This window comes from Silene latifolia, chromosome 11 (genome assembly GCF_048544455.1).
Source record: "Silene latifolia isolate original U9 population chromosome 11, ASM4854445v1, whole genome shotgun sequence".
In the NCBI taxonomy this organism is placed as follows: Eukaryota; Viridiplantae; Streptophyta; class Magnoliopsida; order Caryophyllales; family Caryophyllaceae; genus Silene; species Silene latifolia.
In genome coordinates, this window is record NC_133536.1 from 5,123,051 (window position 1) to 5,140,195 (window position 17,145).

The window sequence follows — 17,145 nt, forward strand, 5'->3', positions numbered from 1 at the left end:
TTATCGAGTAACGGGATATCATTAAAAAAAGACAAGAAAATTACAACCAGCTGAACTTATCTGTGACTTCAATCTTCAAGAGTTGCCAAAAAAAAAAAAAAAAAAAAAACAACTTCAAGGGTTTATATCCATGCTCAGGAAAGAAAAACTGGAAGTAACTAAGAATTTTGGTAATGTCGAAACTGCCTTCACATTTAGGGCAAACATACCTCGGGTACTACTACATGAACGGTGTGCACATTCGGAAGTGTATTGAAAGAATGCATCCATGGCCGTGGGTATTATTTTTACTTTTGTATGATCAGAAAAGTAAGGAAGCCCAACCAGCGATGAAAGCGAAGCCTCCTACTGGCGCTAATTTAGAGTACTTTCTGTCTTCTAAGAGAGCCACAGCATAACACCTGCGATATGATCAAATCGATTGAATTGTTATATCCAGCCAGAGCAGGCAGCTCTGTTCATGCAGGCAAGGGTGGAAATGGCCTAACAGGTTGCACCTACTGTGCAATTTCGTACAGAAAATATACACATACGCCAAGAGAAACTGCACAAACCCGACTTTGCTTCAAAAGTCCACTTAACCCCTCTTTTTATAAATAAAAAAACTGCAAATATTTGAGGTGCCGCACTGCCAGCGAACACGGCCATAGTGCTGACTCATGTCAGGCCATATCTTTTGAAATATTAGTCTGCCTAGGTCGGCGCTTGTGCTAACATCCCACTGTTCAAGTTCCACCGTAACACTTGAAGGTTGATTTAGGATCCGCTCAGCTGTTGCTGAGTGCTTTGTCCAAAACTCCCAAGTAATTCCAAAACCTTACGACTCAATCGATCTATATTCTGTGGAAATAAGATCTCGTTGCCTATGTTTAGATCGGTGGTAGCTATTTACCGCTCTTTTCAGAAGGAAAAGTCTATCAGAGAAAATAGAAAAGCATTCCAGTGCGCCTTATCTACACGCACACTGCAGCTTAAGGTTCATTTGTTTGCTAGAGAACAACTTGGGCAATAATCACAAAGCACTACAATATTTTGATTAAGACAATTTACTTCGAAAAAGAACATTTCACCACTAAGATGGTGTGATCAGCAACACGGCAACACCGGGGAAAATTTGAGCTACATACAGATTCTAAGCAAGCTAGTCATACTCCGAAATCCTTATTTTGCAAAAAGAAAAGAAAAAGATGCAGATTTTTCATCTTCTCCGTTATAGTTATGTAAGATAATGAAATATCCATCATTGATCATCTTCTCCCTCGTAGTTATGTAAGATAACGGGCCCCTATACTTATGTCTAAGATAATGTAATCTCACGCAATACATACGTGCTTGTTAATGAAATGTAGAGAATGTACACGCAAGTACTAAAGCAACATGATCCGTATTTTAAAGGGAGTATAAGGCCTATGACGACTAGCCTACCCATTTAAGCTAAAGCGTTTTTTTATCTTGCACGAAGATATATAGCCATCTAAAACTTCGTGAGATACTAGATCAAAAATTTATTTACGTCTTTGTATAATTATCAGACGTCCACAACCAAACATTACCAATCGCAAATGAGGGGGGAAAATCACACCTAAACGAAAAATTTCTTATTCCAGAAGAATAATCATAAATCTACCACCGGCGAACATAAGAAAATGGGGCAGAAAGACTTACGATCCAGAAAATAAGACTATTCCAGCAGTCATGAGACCTCCAAACTGCAAAAAAAAAGAGCCAGCCAACAACAAAATTAAACAGCAATAATAAAACAAAACGCCAAAGCAAGAGTTAGTCTCATGTGAGAAAAACCAACAACAGAAGAAAGTGAGGTATCAAGAAACAGCAAGTTTTGTATAAGACTATCTCATAATCAAGCTTGCCTACTATAACACGCCACATCCAATACCCGATACACTCTAAATAGAGGATCTACAATATAGATACAAGCCAGTGCCACGATAAAATACACTTGAACAAATATGAGTATGCAGGTTTAACAAAAGTGAGCTGAAAGTTTTATACAGTACAAGTTTATCTTACAATCAAGTGTGCCTACTTCTATATGAATACGCCACAACCAAAACACGATCCGTTCTCAATAGATTAGCTACTACTCCTATATATACATCTAAGCCAGCGCCATGACAGAATATGACAGAACAGATTTGTAATCAGCGGCAATTGACCAAATTCAACTTGAACAACTCACCCCTAATCCTCAAATTCACACCCTATCCTAAAGTTCATGCCTTTTTAACAAAAGGGTGCACCTTTAACCTAAAATATCAGCCAAATTCGCGGGGGTTGACCGAATTCAACATGAACAACTCACCCTTAAACCCCGAATCCTCACCCTATTCATGCCTTTTTAACAAAAGGGTGCACCTTTGACCTAATACTTCAACCAATAACAGCCAAATTCGCGGGGGTTGACCGAATTCAACTTGAACAACTCCCCTTAAATCCAGAATTCTCACCCTATCCTAAAGTTCACGCCTTTTCAACAAACGGGAGCACCTTTTACCTAATATTTCAACCAATATCAGCCAAATTGGGGTTAACCGAATTCAACTTAAACAACTCACCTCTCACGCTACCCTGAATTCTCACCCTATCCTAAAGTTCACGCCTTTAAACCAAAAGGACACACCTTTAACCTAATTTCAACCAAATTGGAAAATGGTAAATTTAAATCAAATCAAAATTAATCAGATCACAAATAAGAACATACAGTGTTGGGATATTTAGTGATGGGTGCAGCAAGTAAAGCAGCAGTATGCATCAGATGATACACAGAAGCTGTTTGCCAAACCTATGCAACAATAAACCCAAAAAAATCACAAAAATAACATTGACATTAATCAAGATAATCACCAAAAAAACCTGAAATTGATCAAATTACAAGAATTAGAGGAAAATAAGAAAAGGGTAATTATAATATGAACTTGTTTATAGGTTGAATCTTTGGGTTTGAATCCATGAGCACCATATGCACCTAATCCAACAGCTAAAATTCCTGAAATTTTACAGCATTTTAATGTATAAATTGTTGGTATTGATGCATCCAAAACACGATTAAGAGATTAAGGGAACCACAAATTATAGAATAAGACGGTCTTACAGGGTGAGACGGTCCATTTTTGTAGGTTTCTGAGCAATGGATGATTTGTCATTCTGACCTTCTGAGGGTGATTAAAATTTGGACCGTCTCACAGTTTAAGACCGTCTCAAGCAATAATTGCTGTAAGAGAAGAGGGGTGTACCTGAAAGAGCAGCAGCTTTGTGCCATACTCGGGGATCCATTGTTTTTTGTCGTCTGATATGGAGGTTTCTGAGCAGTGCTTGATTTGTCATTCTGACTTTCTCAGGGTGGTTTAGAACCTCAAGACTAGTCAAGACTTAGTAAAACCATCCGGTAATTTGCGGGAGCTCTTGAAGCATAGAAGAATACTCCGAATAGGAGTATCGAGAATTAGTAGAACGGTAAAGTATTAGGGATTTTGGTTCGATTTACAAACTTGACCCGACTTAAATGAAATCAAATTCGAATGATCAAATTTGACTTGTGTTCAAGTCTTAAATGAGAGTATAACTTAATAGTAAACGGGCCCGTAATTTGCAGGAGTTCTTGAAGCATGAATGAAGATTCTGAATAAGAGTGTTGAGACTTAATAAACGGTACAAAATTAGGGATTTGGGTTCGATTTACAAACTTGACCCGACTTAAATGAAATCAAATTTGAGTGATTCAATTTGACTAGTGTTCACGTCCTAAATGAGAGTAGAGCTCGCCAATAGCACAGGCCAGCCAGACCCGTCGCAATTTAGCTGGAAAAGTTGATCTTCAACTATTCAATAACAATTATGCACCAAAAAAAAAACTATTCAATAACAATTTATGTCCTGGTATTACCATATGACCCGCATACAATCGAGTGATTAAACATTCAGTATCGACGATTGATATCGTTTTCCTAATTACTCCGTAGTCTGTACTATACTTCACATTGCCATGATACACATTCAAGTGTTCAACTCAAAAGTTCATTGAACTGTGACACTCAAAATTATAGCTTCCCTCTAAACAACATTAATACAATCTCGATTTTTAGACGATCATCGCCCTTTCATTTTGTCTGTTACACAGTACAACAAGACAACTAATATCACGTCAAAATAAAATCAAGCGAATCAATAACCTTCAAAACCTTTACAAAATAACACTATACCATGTCATGAATAGACAAATTCAATTAGTACGAAACTCGTATCTTCCCTCGACTCGAGCCTAACTAAAAAATAATATCGAAATTCAAGCACCAAAATCCCACAAATGAATAGTTGTGTTGCAAGAAGCCACAACATATTGATCACTAGCAACAACTGCACTTGCCTCCTCCAATCTTTCCCTCAAACTATACAAATATTCGCCATTCTCGACGTCCCAAACCCGTATTACTCCGCCAACACAAAGAATTACGTACATGTCGTTCATGCACCCTATCAAACCTCTAAGCAATACGGCACCACCACCTCGAGTTGCAACCACAAACCGACATGTTTCCTCTAGTGAGCGTACACGTCGTACACGTGCTACTCCACGTGAGTCGACCGTGGTGACGGTGTCATTATTTACACCCATGGACCCCACAATGATGCCACGTCGTGGAGCTTCTTCGGCTACTACGACTGCATGTTCGTTTAAGTCTAAGACTAGTAATCTACGGCCAGTGACCCCGACTGCAAGACCATTGGAGAGTACTCGAACCCGACCTACAAACTCAGTGGGGCGAAGCTCGGTGAGCATGTGCCAGCCCATGACGGATTCTGGATCAGTTAGGGACCCACCAACAGAGAGTAGCTCCTCAGATTCAGCGTCCCATACACGGAACGCCCCACCTGGTACACCAGCATACAGTCCAACCCAAAACCGTTCACACCCAGCAAAATCTACCAACGCTCCGTCATTGACGACATCCCCTAAGTGGGCCCTCCGAGCGGGCCCAAGGCCCGCAAGCGGTGAAACTACATGGATGTCACCATCAAGGGAAGCAAACACAAGACGGTGATTACCTATGCCAAGAATCAAACCGGACACAGCTCTCGAGTAGAGACCGAGGCGATCTCGAAGGAGGGGGTAGACGGTTCGAAGGTGAAGTCGGGTAGGTAGGTAGAATAACCGAACCGACCCATCAGAAAAACCAGCGGCTAGGTGGTCGTTGGAGAGGACAAGACGGAGACAAAAAAGAGGGAGCTGATCAGCAGCCCCACCTTCCTCCTCAGCGCCACCTGGAACAGCAGGTGGCGGGTGGTCAGTAGGGTGGAGAAGATGGTGAGAGCAGCGACGAACACGGAAATTACGGGCAGTCCGATGATGGTAGATGTATTGGTCACGCCATGTCGGGTGATGTAGGGTTGTTCGGTCCCATACTATACGTACGAGGTTTTGCCATAAGAGTTCTGAACGTGATATTGCTCGCCATGTCGAACAAACCTGGAACAATTCAATTAACCGGTTAATCGCGATAGTGCAATCAAGTAATTTGAAGCTAACAATGTGTCGAAAATTACGTTAACTTCTACAAAATGGCATGAATACAATTACTGATCTACTATACGGTCTTTGGCAATGTAAACAATCAATCTATTTCGAAAAGAGAAATTATAAGGATGTAGAAAATTTTCTTAATAACCAATTTTTTTAGGTAAAGAAAAATCAAGAACATATTAGGGAGGATACGAAATTAATCAACCTAAATTGATATGTGTAAGCTTGATTATTATAACAAGTCCGAATTTGTGATAATCTCGTTCAGGGTATTGGGGTAATTGGCGATAATCAACCAAGTTTTCCCAGCGACAATTGGGGTAATCTCGTTCAGGTATTGAAGGTAGTTTAATAGATAAACTCCCAAATTTCGTTTTTCATTCGATGGAATTAGAAATCGAACCCTTAACCAATTATTTTAAAAAATGAGAACTCTTACTCGTCACACCAACCAACTTTGGTATCAACATGAGCGAACTTATGTTAAAGTCTTAATAAGGACTCCTGAAGTCAATTCAACTCATTTACACCCTTTTGTAGTACCACCAATAGAAACCAGATCACAAAATCTCATTTGTGATGGCCTGTATCCGTCACTTTGGAGTGACGGATACCATTTTCTCTCACAAATGACCCAAATAGAGGAGAGAGGGAAGTACATGGAGGTGCCCCTACCTTGTCCCCCTATTCGTTTTGTGAGTGGCATTACCCGTCACTTGCTCCGACCCGTCTTAGCAAGACTAATTGAACCAGATTGACACTCCATAATGTAGTGAGTATTTTTAAAAGTGCAAGTAGCAATAACACAATACCATCTGATAACGCTAGCGCTATCTATTTCTAATTTGTTTACTATTTACTCCCTCCTATTCTACATAATCGTCCCATTGTGAAAATGGCACAAGAATTAAGAAAGTGAGTTTAGACCACACAAAACAGACAATGGGACAGTTATGTGAATAGACGAAAATGGAATTGAATTTGGACCACACAACACTTACCAAAAATAGACAATGGGACAGTTACCCGACTAGACGGAAATGGACAATGAGACGATTATCTGGAATAGGAGGGAGTATGTAATTTTTGATTTTCTAGCATCTCAAAATTGCTAGACCATTGTAAAAACCCCATAGACTAAGCAATTTACTAGTTAAATTTTATATTCATCTTAAAGTATTTCTATTATCTGTAGCAATAATTATTGTATGAGCGGGCTCACGTAATAAGAATGTCCATTTGTAATAATAAATTGATTTTTTAATAGAGAAGTCCCATGAAACGATATAAGATCGTCTTGTAAAATACTACGAGTACCTTATATAGGAAAATGGAATAAGAATACGTCATTTTCTAAGCATTTTGTTTTTCGTCTCATTTATCTATTTGACTCGTTTTATGATTTAAGACGGATTTGATACAAAAAGTATGAAAAGGGCAGGGAATGGAGATAAAGAGTAGGTAGTAGGTGGAGCAGAAGGCTATAAAGAGTAGGTTCCTGAGGTCAGAAAAAGGGTTTGCAGTCTTCTTTCCTCACTTGTTCATGTCACACTCATCACACTCTCCCATTTAAAAAAGACCTAGATAGCGACACATATCCCATACTCCCAATATGCGCGTGTGGAAAAAATATTGGCCACCAATTTTTTCAACTCTCCAAGTACCACCCTTTGTCATGTTCCTCTCATCTTTTTTTTCTCCCCAAATGCCCTAATATCAATTCCAACCATAGGTCTTACTAGTGACGGGTCAAGTATTATCCATATAGGTACATAAGACAAAAAGTAGAATGCATAGGGATTCACAAATAATTTGTCTTTATCCTCTCATATGGGTTTTATTTGACCCGTCACAAGCTTGTGATAGATATCGGCCGTCACAAATAAGAATTTGTGCAATTCCAAATAAACATTATAAAACCGACCCGACTCGAATGAATCGAGCTAATAATCCAACCCGAACACCAAACTCAAAACCCTAATTAGAATTGACCCGGTCTGGGATAACCCGATCTAAATGTTTATTGTTACAAACTGATTATTATCAACAAATAATTTGATAATAGTTTACCCGACCCGACCCGAAGTCTATAGACCTGAATTGACCCGACCTAAAATTGACCCAACCCAATTGACCCGTTTGCCGAGTCTAATTCCAATATCGGGTTCTCGTCATTTTATACGTATTTTATTTATGGATGTCTTAATAAGTTTTTTACATTTTTATAATTGACCTTAGATTTGAATCATGTACAAGACTTCGGCTCCGTTTGGTAAGGCATTTCAGGTACCTGATTTGGTCAAAGTAGCTTATTTGACCAAAATTTAAGGTACCTTAATTTTTTGTAAGCATTTGGCAAGTAGCTTATTTAATCAAATAAGCTACCTGAAATGAAATGCTACCTAGAGTAGCATTTGAGATTTCAGGTACCTGAATTGACCCAACCCAATTGACCCGTTTACCGAGTCTAATTCCAATATCGGGTTCTCGTCATTTTATACGTATTTTATTTATGGATGTCTTAATAAGTTTTTTACATTTTTATAATTGACCTTAGATTTGAATCATGTACAAGACTTGACTCCGTTTAGTAAGGCATTTCAAACTGATTTGGTCAAAGTAGCTTATTTGACCAAAATTTAAGGTACCTTAATTTTTTGTAAGCGTTTGGCAAGTAGCTTATTTAATCAAATAAGCTACCTGAAATGAAATGCTACCTAGAGTAGCATTTGAGATTTCAGGTACCTGATTTGGTTTGATTTTCCGTTTTTACCCTTTAAATCTATACTATTAAATAATTATCATATCTTTTTGGGTCATTTCATCAAAATCAAGTACCTTTTCAGTTAATTTGCCAAACATTTTTTTATATAATCAGTTACCTTATCAATTCCTAATTTCCAGCTACGTTATCGATTTACCTTTTTTTTGTGGTTTCGGGTAGCTTTTTCGTTTTACTACCTTTTAAGGTTTCAGCTAACTTTTCAGTTAGTTTTACCAAACAGAGCCTTCATATACCATCAATATATATACTCCCTCAATTCAGTATATTCCTCCCTATTTTCTAAATCGGATTATTCAGGTTTTCTTCCCCTTTCTATTTTTGGTAACTTTTACTTTTAATTTATTTATCCCTCTCTCATATCACCAAACCCCAACAAACTCTTTTACTTCTATTTTATTCCTTATTTTAATGTTTGTGTCCCACAATTCATTATTAACTCCTAATTATTCATCTATCCCTCCCTCCTATCACCAAACCCTACATATTTAATTTATCAATATAATACTCCCACCCTTAATTCTGTGCCCACATCAAAAGAGAAGAAAAAATATCGGATTGGAGGGAGTAACTTTTATTGAAGCTATTTTAATACTTATTAAAAAAAAATTAATGTAAGAAGGTAAGGTTAAAGTAAGAAGGTAGAGATATCTCTTTGAGTACCAAAATTCAGACCCCACATTAATATTTCTTTACAATAAAGGCTATGTTTGGTAAACTACATATTAAATGAAATTAATAGATTTCGACCTGAACATAATCTGCTAATGGAATTGGATAGTCAAACTTGCTACTATAATCTGCCAACTGTATTCTATTAACGTCATATGCCATCATAAATCTGCTTCTATCACTCGTCAAAAAACAATAAAAGCAAACTGAGTAAATAAACAATGAAAAAATCCATTTATTTGAAAAGGGTAAATTTTTATTATGCTCTTTTTAGTTCAGATGAACATATTATGTCACGAGTGAGCGTACATTAGTGCACTAAATGCCGTTTTAGTAGGACATACAAGTGTGGAGGAAGCATGCGGTCCAGAGATAGTATTGTTAGTAAATTTTTAGTGTAAAGAATGAAAAGAAGAAAAAGCTTACACTTTTTATTACTACAACATGCAAGTATGCAACACTTTTAATTAAATTTAAAATCTCTTTTTAAAATTTCTTTCATTTCCAAGAAAGGAAAGCCAAAAGAGTAGTCTCGTTAAAAGAGAATGGAATCTATGTTAGCTATATACAGCCATCTGCCCTAAGTCTCCCTAAACCCTACTACTCTACTACTATAATCTTACTGCCAAAGACTTCTGTCTCTTATCCTTTGTACCCTTTGACTATTTTCTTTGCTCTCCCCCCACATACTTGTACTACACTTCACACGTTTACTACTCGTATTAAGTAGTGACGGATCTTGAAATAATTTACTACTCGTATTAAGTAGTAACGGATCTTGAAATAAAAAAAAAAAAAGCGACGTTAAAATGTAGACACCTAATCTCGTATGTGAAGACTTAAACTCAATCACCGAGTCAAACGGATCAAATGATAATTTATTCATTGAAATGTAAATAAATTTAAAGGGGTCCCAACATACCTAAGGTCATTAAACGTTACTTTCGTGAAGTCAACAAGGTTGCTGACCTCATAGTTTCTATTGGACATTCATTTCAACTCTTTCGAGATGGTTTGAAAGCTAGTGGTTTCAAGTTACCTCACTCATTCGAAAGAATGGAGTTTTTTTCCAAAATGGGGCGAAAACACAAAGTATTTAACGAAATAGGTTGAGTTTGAAAGTATTTACCCAAAATGGGTCCACGTCATCACCGAAGCTAGGTTCGGTTTCAAGTCGCTCTCCCGCTCAGCGACTATAGCCAAGGTGACATTCGAAGATCACAAACCTCATCACATAGCATAGGCAGCAAGGCAAGTCGCTTACCCGGACAGCGGTTTCAGCTAAAGACGCCTTCCCCCTGAGCGACTTGCTTATAAATTCCAGAATTTGCAACATATACAAAAACCTACCCACGATCATCCTCCATAATCTACAATGCATTCTTGATTCTTCTTATTTCCCTCCATTTGCCAAGTAAAAAACATCATCAATGGAGAATGAACAAGAAACTAATAATACCTTGGATTTCAATGGAGATTGAGCAAAAAAGACCCAAATAGTTGTTTGATATTGCCTAGAGACTAATAATTTGTGTTTTAATTGAAATAATTGATTGATTTGAGGGTTTTTTTAGGAAAAATCGAGTGATTGTGATAGGGTTTTCAATTGGGATTTTCTGTGTTTAATTGGGGATGAACGAAATGAGGGAGAAAATTATGTTTTTGTTTTGATTAGAGCAGCCAAGTAAGTCGCTGTCCGGCAAAGCGACTTGGCTTCTTCCCACAGCTTCCCACATCCGATCCTACGTGGACCCATTTTCGGCAAATACTTTCAAAGTCGACCTATTTTGCTAATTAGTTTGTTAAAAAAACCCAATTTGGAAAAAAATTCGAAAGAATGAGATAAGTTGGTCATACTCTAGAGGATCAACCTAGTTTTCTTCCATTATCAACAAAAAACAAAAAAAAAAAAACCAAATTATCTCTCAAAAAAAACTCTTTCTAAAAACCCTAGCCTCCATCAATTATACGGGGCTCTCATCGATCATCAATCGATGGTAAGCCCCAAAATTGCTTTATTTTTCAATCAATAGTATGCAATCTATTTTCCTTTATGTTTTTGTTTAATTTCCGCTTTCGTTTTTGTTTAGTCTCTCTTTCTGAGGGCTCCGTCCCCGTCTATCGGTGGTGTCCTCTCAGTTTGAGAGCTTTCGTTTTCTAGTTCGTTTGCAGTTTTCTAATAAGTCGTGAGGAAGATCGGCGTTGGATAGATCGTTATATGGTTTTACATATTTTGTCCGATTCATGGCTACAATCAATCACGTCAGAAGAAATGGATACTCGTCAAGGAAGATTCGGAGACCCTTTTATGGATGAAAGCCTTTTGCGGCGAATCGATGATAGAGACTACATTTGCGAGTGTTTCATTCTTTGAACAAGAATTTATTTCCTATGGTTGTAATCGATTTGTATCCGATTGAGCTTGGCATATGTTGTAGATGTCGTATGACTTTTTATTAATGATAATGATCTTTTCTCAAAAAAAAAAAAAAAACCAACACTACATTTACATGTTTTTTTTTTCTTGACTCTAATTTTGGTATATTGAGCTCGCCTTAGCTTTAGATCAGCTCGTATATTAAAAATCAAAGTATACTTGAGCTTTCGCGCATGATTGGAAGTGTGTTAATAACCGAGCCAACCTAGCTTGAAATAGGCTTGAGACCGACTCAAACTCGCCACTTATGTCACGAATCCAAAAAAAACGTAAATTTCAAGCTCACCATCTAACAAAAGATTCTTAATTTTCTTAAAAAAATATAATATAATTATAAATATACTAAAAAATTTTAAAAAATAAAAAGAACTTATATAATCACAAAATAATAAAATCATACGTATAGCATTGGCTTTAATAGTCCAATTTTGTAGCATGCCACCAAGAGGTTTGACTCACTAGCAGACCACTACAAGTTAAGTGGCTGAAGAACAAAGACTCAAGAAACATATGAATAAGAAGATGACAAACTTGAGGAGATCCATGGTGACTGGTGAGTCTTGACTAATGGTCCATAGCAACCCCATCCAAAAATCGATTTTAAAAAAAAAAATTAATCATAAAATCATATCCGTATAAACTTTTGAAATCTCGCTAAAAAATATTAATCTTTGGTTGCAATGACGATCATTTCAAACATTATTAAAGCTCGATTAGTTAATAAATTATAGAATTCGGGTCATGAAACAATGTCTTAGGATTATGCCATATAATGATCGAGTATGTCACCTTGGCAAAAAAATGATGGCTAACTTGATGGCAAAAAATGATGGCTGTCACGTATATCCGATGGTTTATTAATATAATATATACATTTTATTTTCATTAAATGATAATGTTCACCATTGTTGTTAGAATCCCGATTCGATCCTACGATTCTACGCTTTTACGATCTAAAAATGTTTGACCGATCCCGGATCTTACGATTCTATCATGGTTGTAGAATCTTACGATCCTAATCATCTGAAAATTTCTAGAGGTAGGATCATAATACGATCCTACGATCCGATTTCATAGTAAAAAAAATTAATATATATTTTTATATAATGACATCGTAAAACTAAAATTTCAGGTAGGTTGTACAAACATGTTCATATAATAATATTAAAATCATTATTTATCAATATTTTATGGATAAATATTAATAAATAAGTATTTTGATCTTCAATGAAATGTTCACAAACTCTTACCTTTGTAAACAAATTCACCTTTTTCACCAAGTCAAGTACACATGTTGGGTTGACTAGAGCTAGACATGATAAACAAGTTATTCATAAAATAAAAGTCATTCAAGTCGGGTGCAGATCGAATCAATACTCGAGTTTGAGTATTGAGTCGGATTTGGTGAATGCATTAGAGCAACCTAAAATCTCTGCACTATGCATGTATGTATAGTTGTATACCTAGTGAATGTGCACACCAAAAAATGATACAATTAGGGTTGCCTTACAGTTTTACTAGGGCATTCTAAAAATAGCAAGTTCAATTAATTACTAGCATCTTGTATGATATGGATAATTCAGTAACCTTCAGAAGTCAAATATGAAAATTACTTACTATTTTGGTAAATTTCATGCAGTAAAAAAGCAAAATATTAAATATTTGCCCAACAAAGTAAACCTTTCCATTACTTTTCAATCTTTTTCCCAAGATTCTCATTCCTTACACTCAAAAAATTAACCAAAATTAGAAGTTTCCACAAGTATGGAAGAAACAAGAGACTGCCATTCTCAGGATATAAATGAAGTATAAAACCGTTAATAATTATAATACTTTATTTTATTAGTTTTTGGTTTTATATTTAATTCCCTTAGAAGACTTTTTTTCCTAGCACTTTCATTTTCACACTTCAAAATATCCAGGTATTGGTTATTCAATTTTAGTCTTTTATGTTGGTAATCTCTTAAAACGGGTTAGTAAGGACATTATTAACGAAAGGCACGAGGCCATTACAATACCGTGTGATTATCCGATTATAGTCTAGAAGGATATATCATACGTGTTTTGACGTTTTACTATAAATGAGACGAATAGAGTATTACCATATGTCGATATATCTCTTTTATATCAAATAATGAGTTCCGATTTGAAGGCCGGTGTTTGTTAACCGAAATGAAATTAAAGAATGTTAAACTTTTATTTCCACTTACACATCATCTACTCCTAAAATCTTAGTCCAAATGACAAAAAAAAAAACATAATTAAGGACATGAAAAGTTGTACTTGTGTAAACACAAATTCATGGTTAGGACCGTCCTATAATTATGATTATACACATGCTTAACTAATTCAAATAAGGCAAAAGTTTTTTATGAGATCTTAACTTAAAATACGGTCTTAAGCAAAACTAACATCATAAATTCTTGTTTAAGCAAGAAAATGGTCAAATAATTAGATGAGACAAAAACCGAATTGTCTTAGGAATAACAAAAGGCGTGTCTCATCTAACAATATTATTAGAGATATTATTATTAGAAAATATATTATAAGTATATTTTCCTAATAATAATATCTCTAATATAATATCTCTAATAACTATGAGCGAGTATTTAACCCGTTTAAACTTAAAACAGATATGACTATCTTAAACAAGACCAACTGAACTAAGATTAACCATGAGTAATGATGATTACAAATTCTTATTTCAGACCGCCATATCCGTCGGAAATTGTCAGACGGATACCATTTCCTCTCACAAAAAATCCATTTAGGGTGTGAGTGGGAAAGCACATGGGGGTGTCCCACCACCCATGGGCTTCTCGCTTGTGAGAGGTCTCATTACGGTCTGAAATAAGACGGTCTAAAACAAGACGGACTGAATGATGATTAATAAAAATTTGAAAACTAATGATACAGTAAAAAATCAAGGTCAAAAGCTTAAGCATTGGTCAGAAAATTGCAATTGGCTTTTGAAAGTATCAATCAAGTACATATAGCTTCAAGCTTAGCCTATATACCTAGCAACTTATTAGCTATGACACATTCTTTCATAACGTAGTAGTGTAGTACTCCTTATTTATTAATTAAATCAATGCAACTGTTTGAAACTGTCTTATCACACTTGACATGAATTATTAGGACAAGTGATGAAGATAAAATTTAAGATCTTTATGATGACACTTTTCTTTCTACCCATAAAGATCATTTATTATTTCCATTATCTTAATTACACATTTTCGCAAATTCTTATTTAAGATGGACATATATGTCTTAAATAAGAAACCGGTTCATGAATAGATGAGACAAAAAGCAGGAATGGCAACCTCTCGTCGCATTTATCAATATTGGATAGTATTTGACCCGTATATTTAAAACGGATATAACCAACCTTCTTAAGGGGGGCTACTTGAAACATAAGATGGAGTAGTTGTTTTATTTTTTCATGTCTTTCCTAAATAATAAAAGTATGAACTATATGCAAAAATTCAATCAATAATATTAAACAATTAATTATAAATCCTTATTATTTCACTAAATTAAACAATTTTGAAACCTATTCCAAGAATAACCAAAATAATGAAATGATAAAAAAATCCAATTTCATGACAACATAAAATTAAAATTCAACGAAAACTATTAATTAGTTCTACAATAACTGATAAATGAACTATCTCAAACAAAACCTTAAGGTGATGGTTGAGGTTCAACTACTATATTTAGTTATATTACGCTCACTCACTCAAATGCCCATTGAACTTGAGCAGTGGTTAGTTTTGCACCGGCTCACTCGTACCGTGTGCTGGAATTCCACTTCGAGAGTTTTTCTTTGTTATTCCTATTAATATCCATATTATGAGTCCCATTCAATAAGAGCTAGTGAGCTACATTAAACTATATTTCAATCATTTTCTTTTGTAAAGCCTCTATACACAACAATTGTGTGAAACGATTATATAAATACAAATAATACTTCGTAACTCATTTAAATGAAAAGTTACTTATCTGCAAGATTCATTTTACAAGTTTTTGGTATAAAACTGACTTACACAAGAATTTGTATGCGATTCCATAAATTATACTACTATATAATGTTGTGGTAAATTGGTTTTGATGAAATTTTAGACAAATTGATATATCATACACCCTAGTCAACATTTTTTTTAATTCAATTGGATTGTGTTATTAACAAAATGGTTGATAATTTCACATTTCTCATTAATTGGGATATACGATGACGTGATATGCCCGATGTACCAAATATTACTGAATTATAAAACCAATTAATGTCTAACTTCAATTCTACATACGTGCCCTAATCTCATGCAACCCTAACAAACCCAAAAACATTAAAACATAAAATAAAAAAAAATAAAAAATAAAAAAAAAATAAAAAAACAAGAAAAAGAGAATTAAATTAATTGAAATAAAAGAAATTAAAAACCTGAAAAAGGAGAGCAAGAGAAGGAGCAACAGAAAGGCGGGCCCCACTACCATGAGACAAAGAAACATCATAAGCAACTTGTGTTGCTACTCCTTCTACAAATGGTTCAGGCCAAACTCCTCCTTCATTCATTTCTTCATATTCCTCCGCCGTCGACGGCGGAGGAGACGGCGGCGGCGGTGGTGGTGGTGGTGGGGTTGGTGGTCTTCTTCTCCTTCTCCTTCTACTACTACTCTCACTCCCATTTCCTCTTGAAGACATAGTCAAGGAAACGGGTTTTAAGTAATATTGTTGTCGACGGTGGACACCCCGCTTATTTTATAAAGTTTTGCAGGGTAAGTAAGGAAGGAAGGAATGTGTATTGTTTGTTTGTTTTGGTGGGGGTAGGGGGGATTTCTACTATTACTACTAATAATATGAAAAGGACAAGAAAATAATTGGGTATGTCCTAAAAGATTTGGGGTGGAAGTAGGAAAAATTTTCTACTAGTAAAATAGGGGGACCCAAATGGAGAAATGTTAATGTATCAAAGTTGAGAAATGTTTGAGAGATTCTATTTTTTAGGCACATGAAATAGGACAAGAAATAGAATCCATTTTTTCATTTTTTATTAAAAATAAAAATAAAAATAAAAATTATAGAATAATTATTTTGGAAAGAAGGGGAAAGAGGGAAGAGCATGTATGTAATGTAAAAAGAGGGTGTTTTGTGTTTTTGGCAATGTGTTGAAAAGATAGAACAAGATGAGGTTGAATTGTTGTAATATGAGAGTGAGAGTGAGAGTGAGAGTGAGAGTGTGAGTTACTTCTTGCTCCCTTGTGAAGTTGTTCATGATCTCACGTGTTACTTGCCACGTTAAACTTGATAGTTCACTTCTTGCTCCATTTGTTGGTGGTTTAGTGGTAGGAGACTAGGAGTAGGGGTTTAGCTTAGACCTGGTAAATTGACCCGACCCGAACCTGAACTCAATATCTAAATTAGACCCGAATCCAAAATGACTCGACTCGACTCGAACTCTACAGCTATGAAATGAACCGGTTGGAAATTGACCCGGCTTGTACTCGACTCGATTGACCCGTTTATCAGGTCTAATTTAGGTGAGTTGATCTGAGTTTGGGTCGATCTGAGATTGAGTTTAAATAGATAAGAGATCGGCTTGAAATATTAAGTGGGAGGTAGATTAAAAAAAAATTAATCAATTAAGATTCCAATCCGAGTTTTGTTGAGTTTGGATTCAGTTATTCAAATTTGGTTTGACCAAGCTTGAGTATTCG

At 35.6% G+C, this 17,145-nt stretch overlaps 2 protein-coding genes across 2 annotated transcripts; both read right to left on the reverse strand.

Moving 5' to 3' along the window:
• LOC141610755 (uncharacterized) lies at positions 1–3,391 on the reverse strand. Its single transcript, XM_074429008.1, has 5 exons — positions 3,255–3,391; positions 2,937–3,007; positions 2,723–2,803; positions 1,666–1,709; positions 1–401 (listed from the first exon to the last, which is right to left on the reverse strand). The coding sequence occupies exons 1-5, from the start codon at positions 3,343–3,345 to the stop codon at positions 302–304; spliced, it is 387 nt and encodes a 128-aa protein (XP_074285109.1). The 5' UTR covers positions 3,346–3,391; the 3' UTR covers positions 1–301.
• A 693-nt stretch (positions 3,392–4,084) lies between these two features.
• On the reverse strand, positions 4,085–16,722 carry LOC141612654 (transcriptional regulator STERILE APETALA). Its single transcript, XM_074431462.1, has 2 exons — positions 15,872–16,722; positions 4,085–5,485 (listed from the first exon to the last, which is right to left on the reverse strand). Exons 1-2 carry the CDS (start codon positions 16,130–16,132, stop codon positions 4,304–4,306), a joined length of 1,443 nt encoding a protein of 480 aa, XP_074287563.1. The 5' UTR covers positions 16,133–16,722; the 3' UTR covers positions 4,085–4,303.
• Between the last annotated feature and the right edge of the window lie 423 nt (positions 16,723–17,145).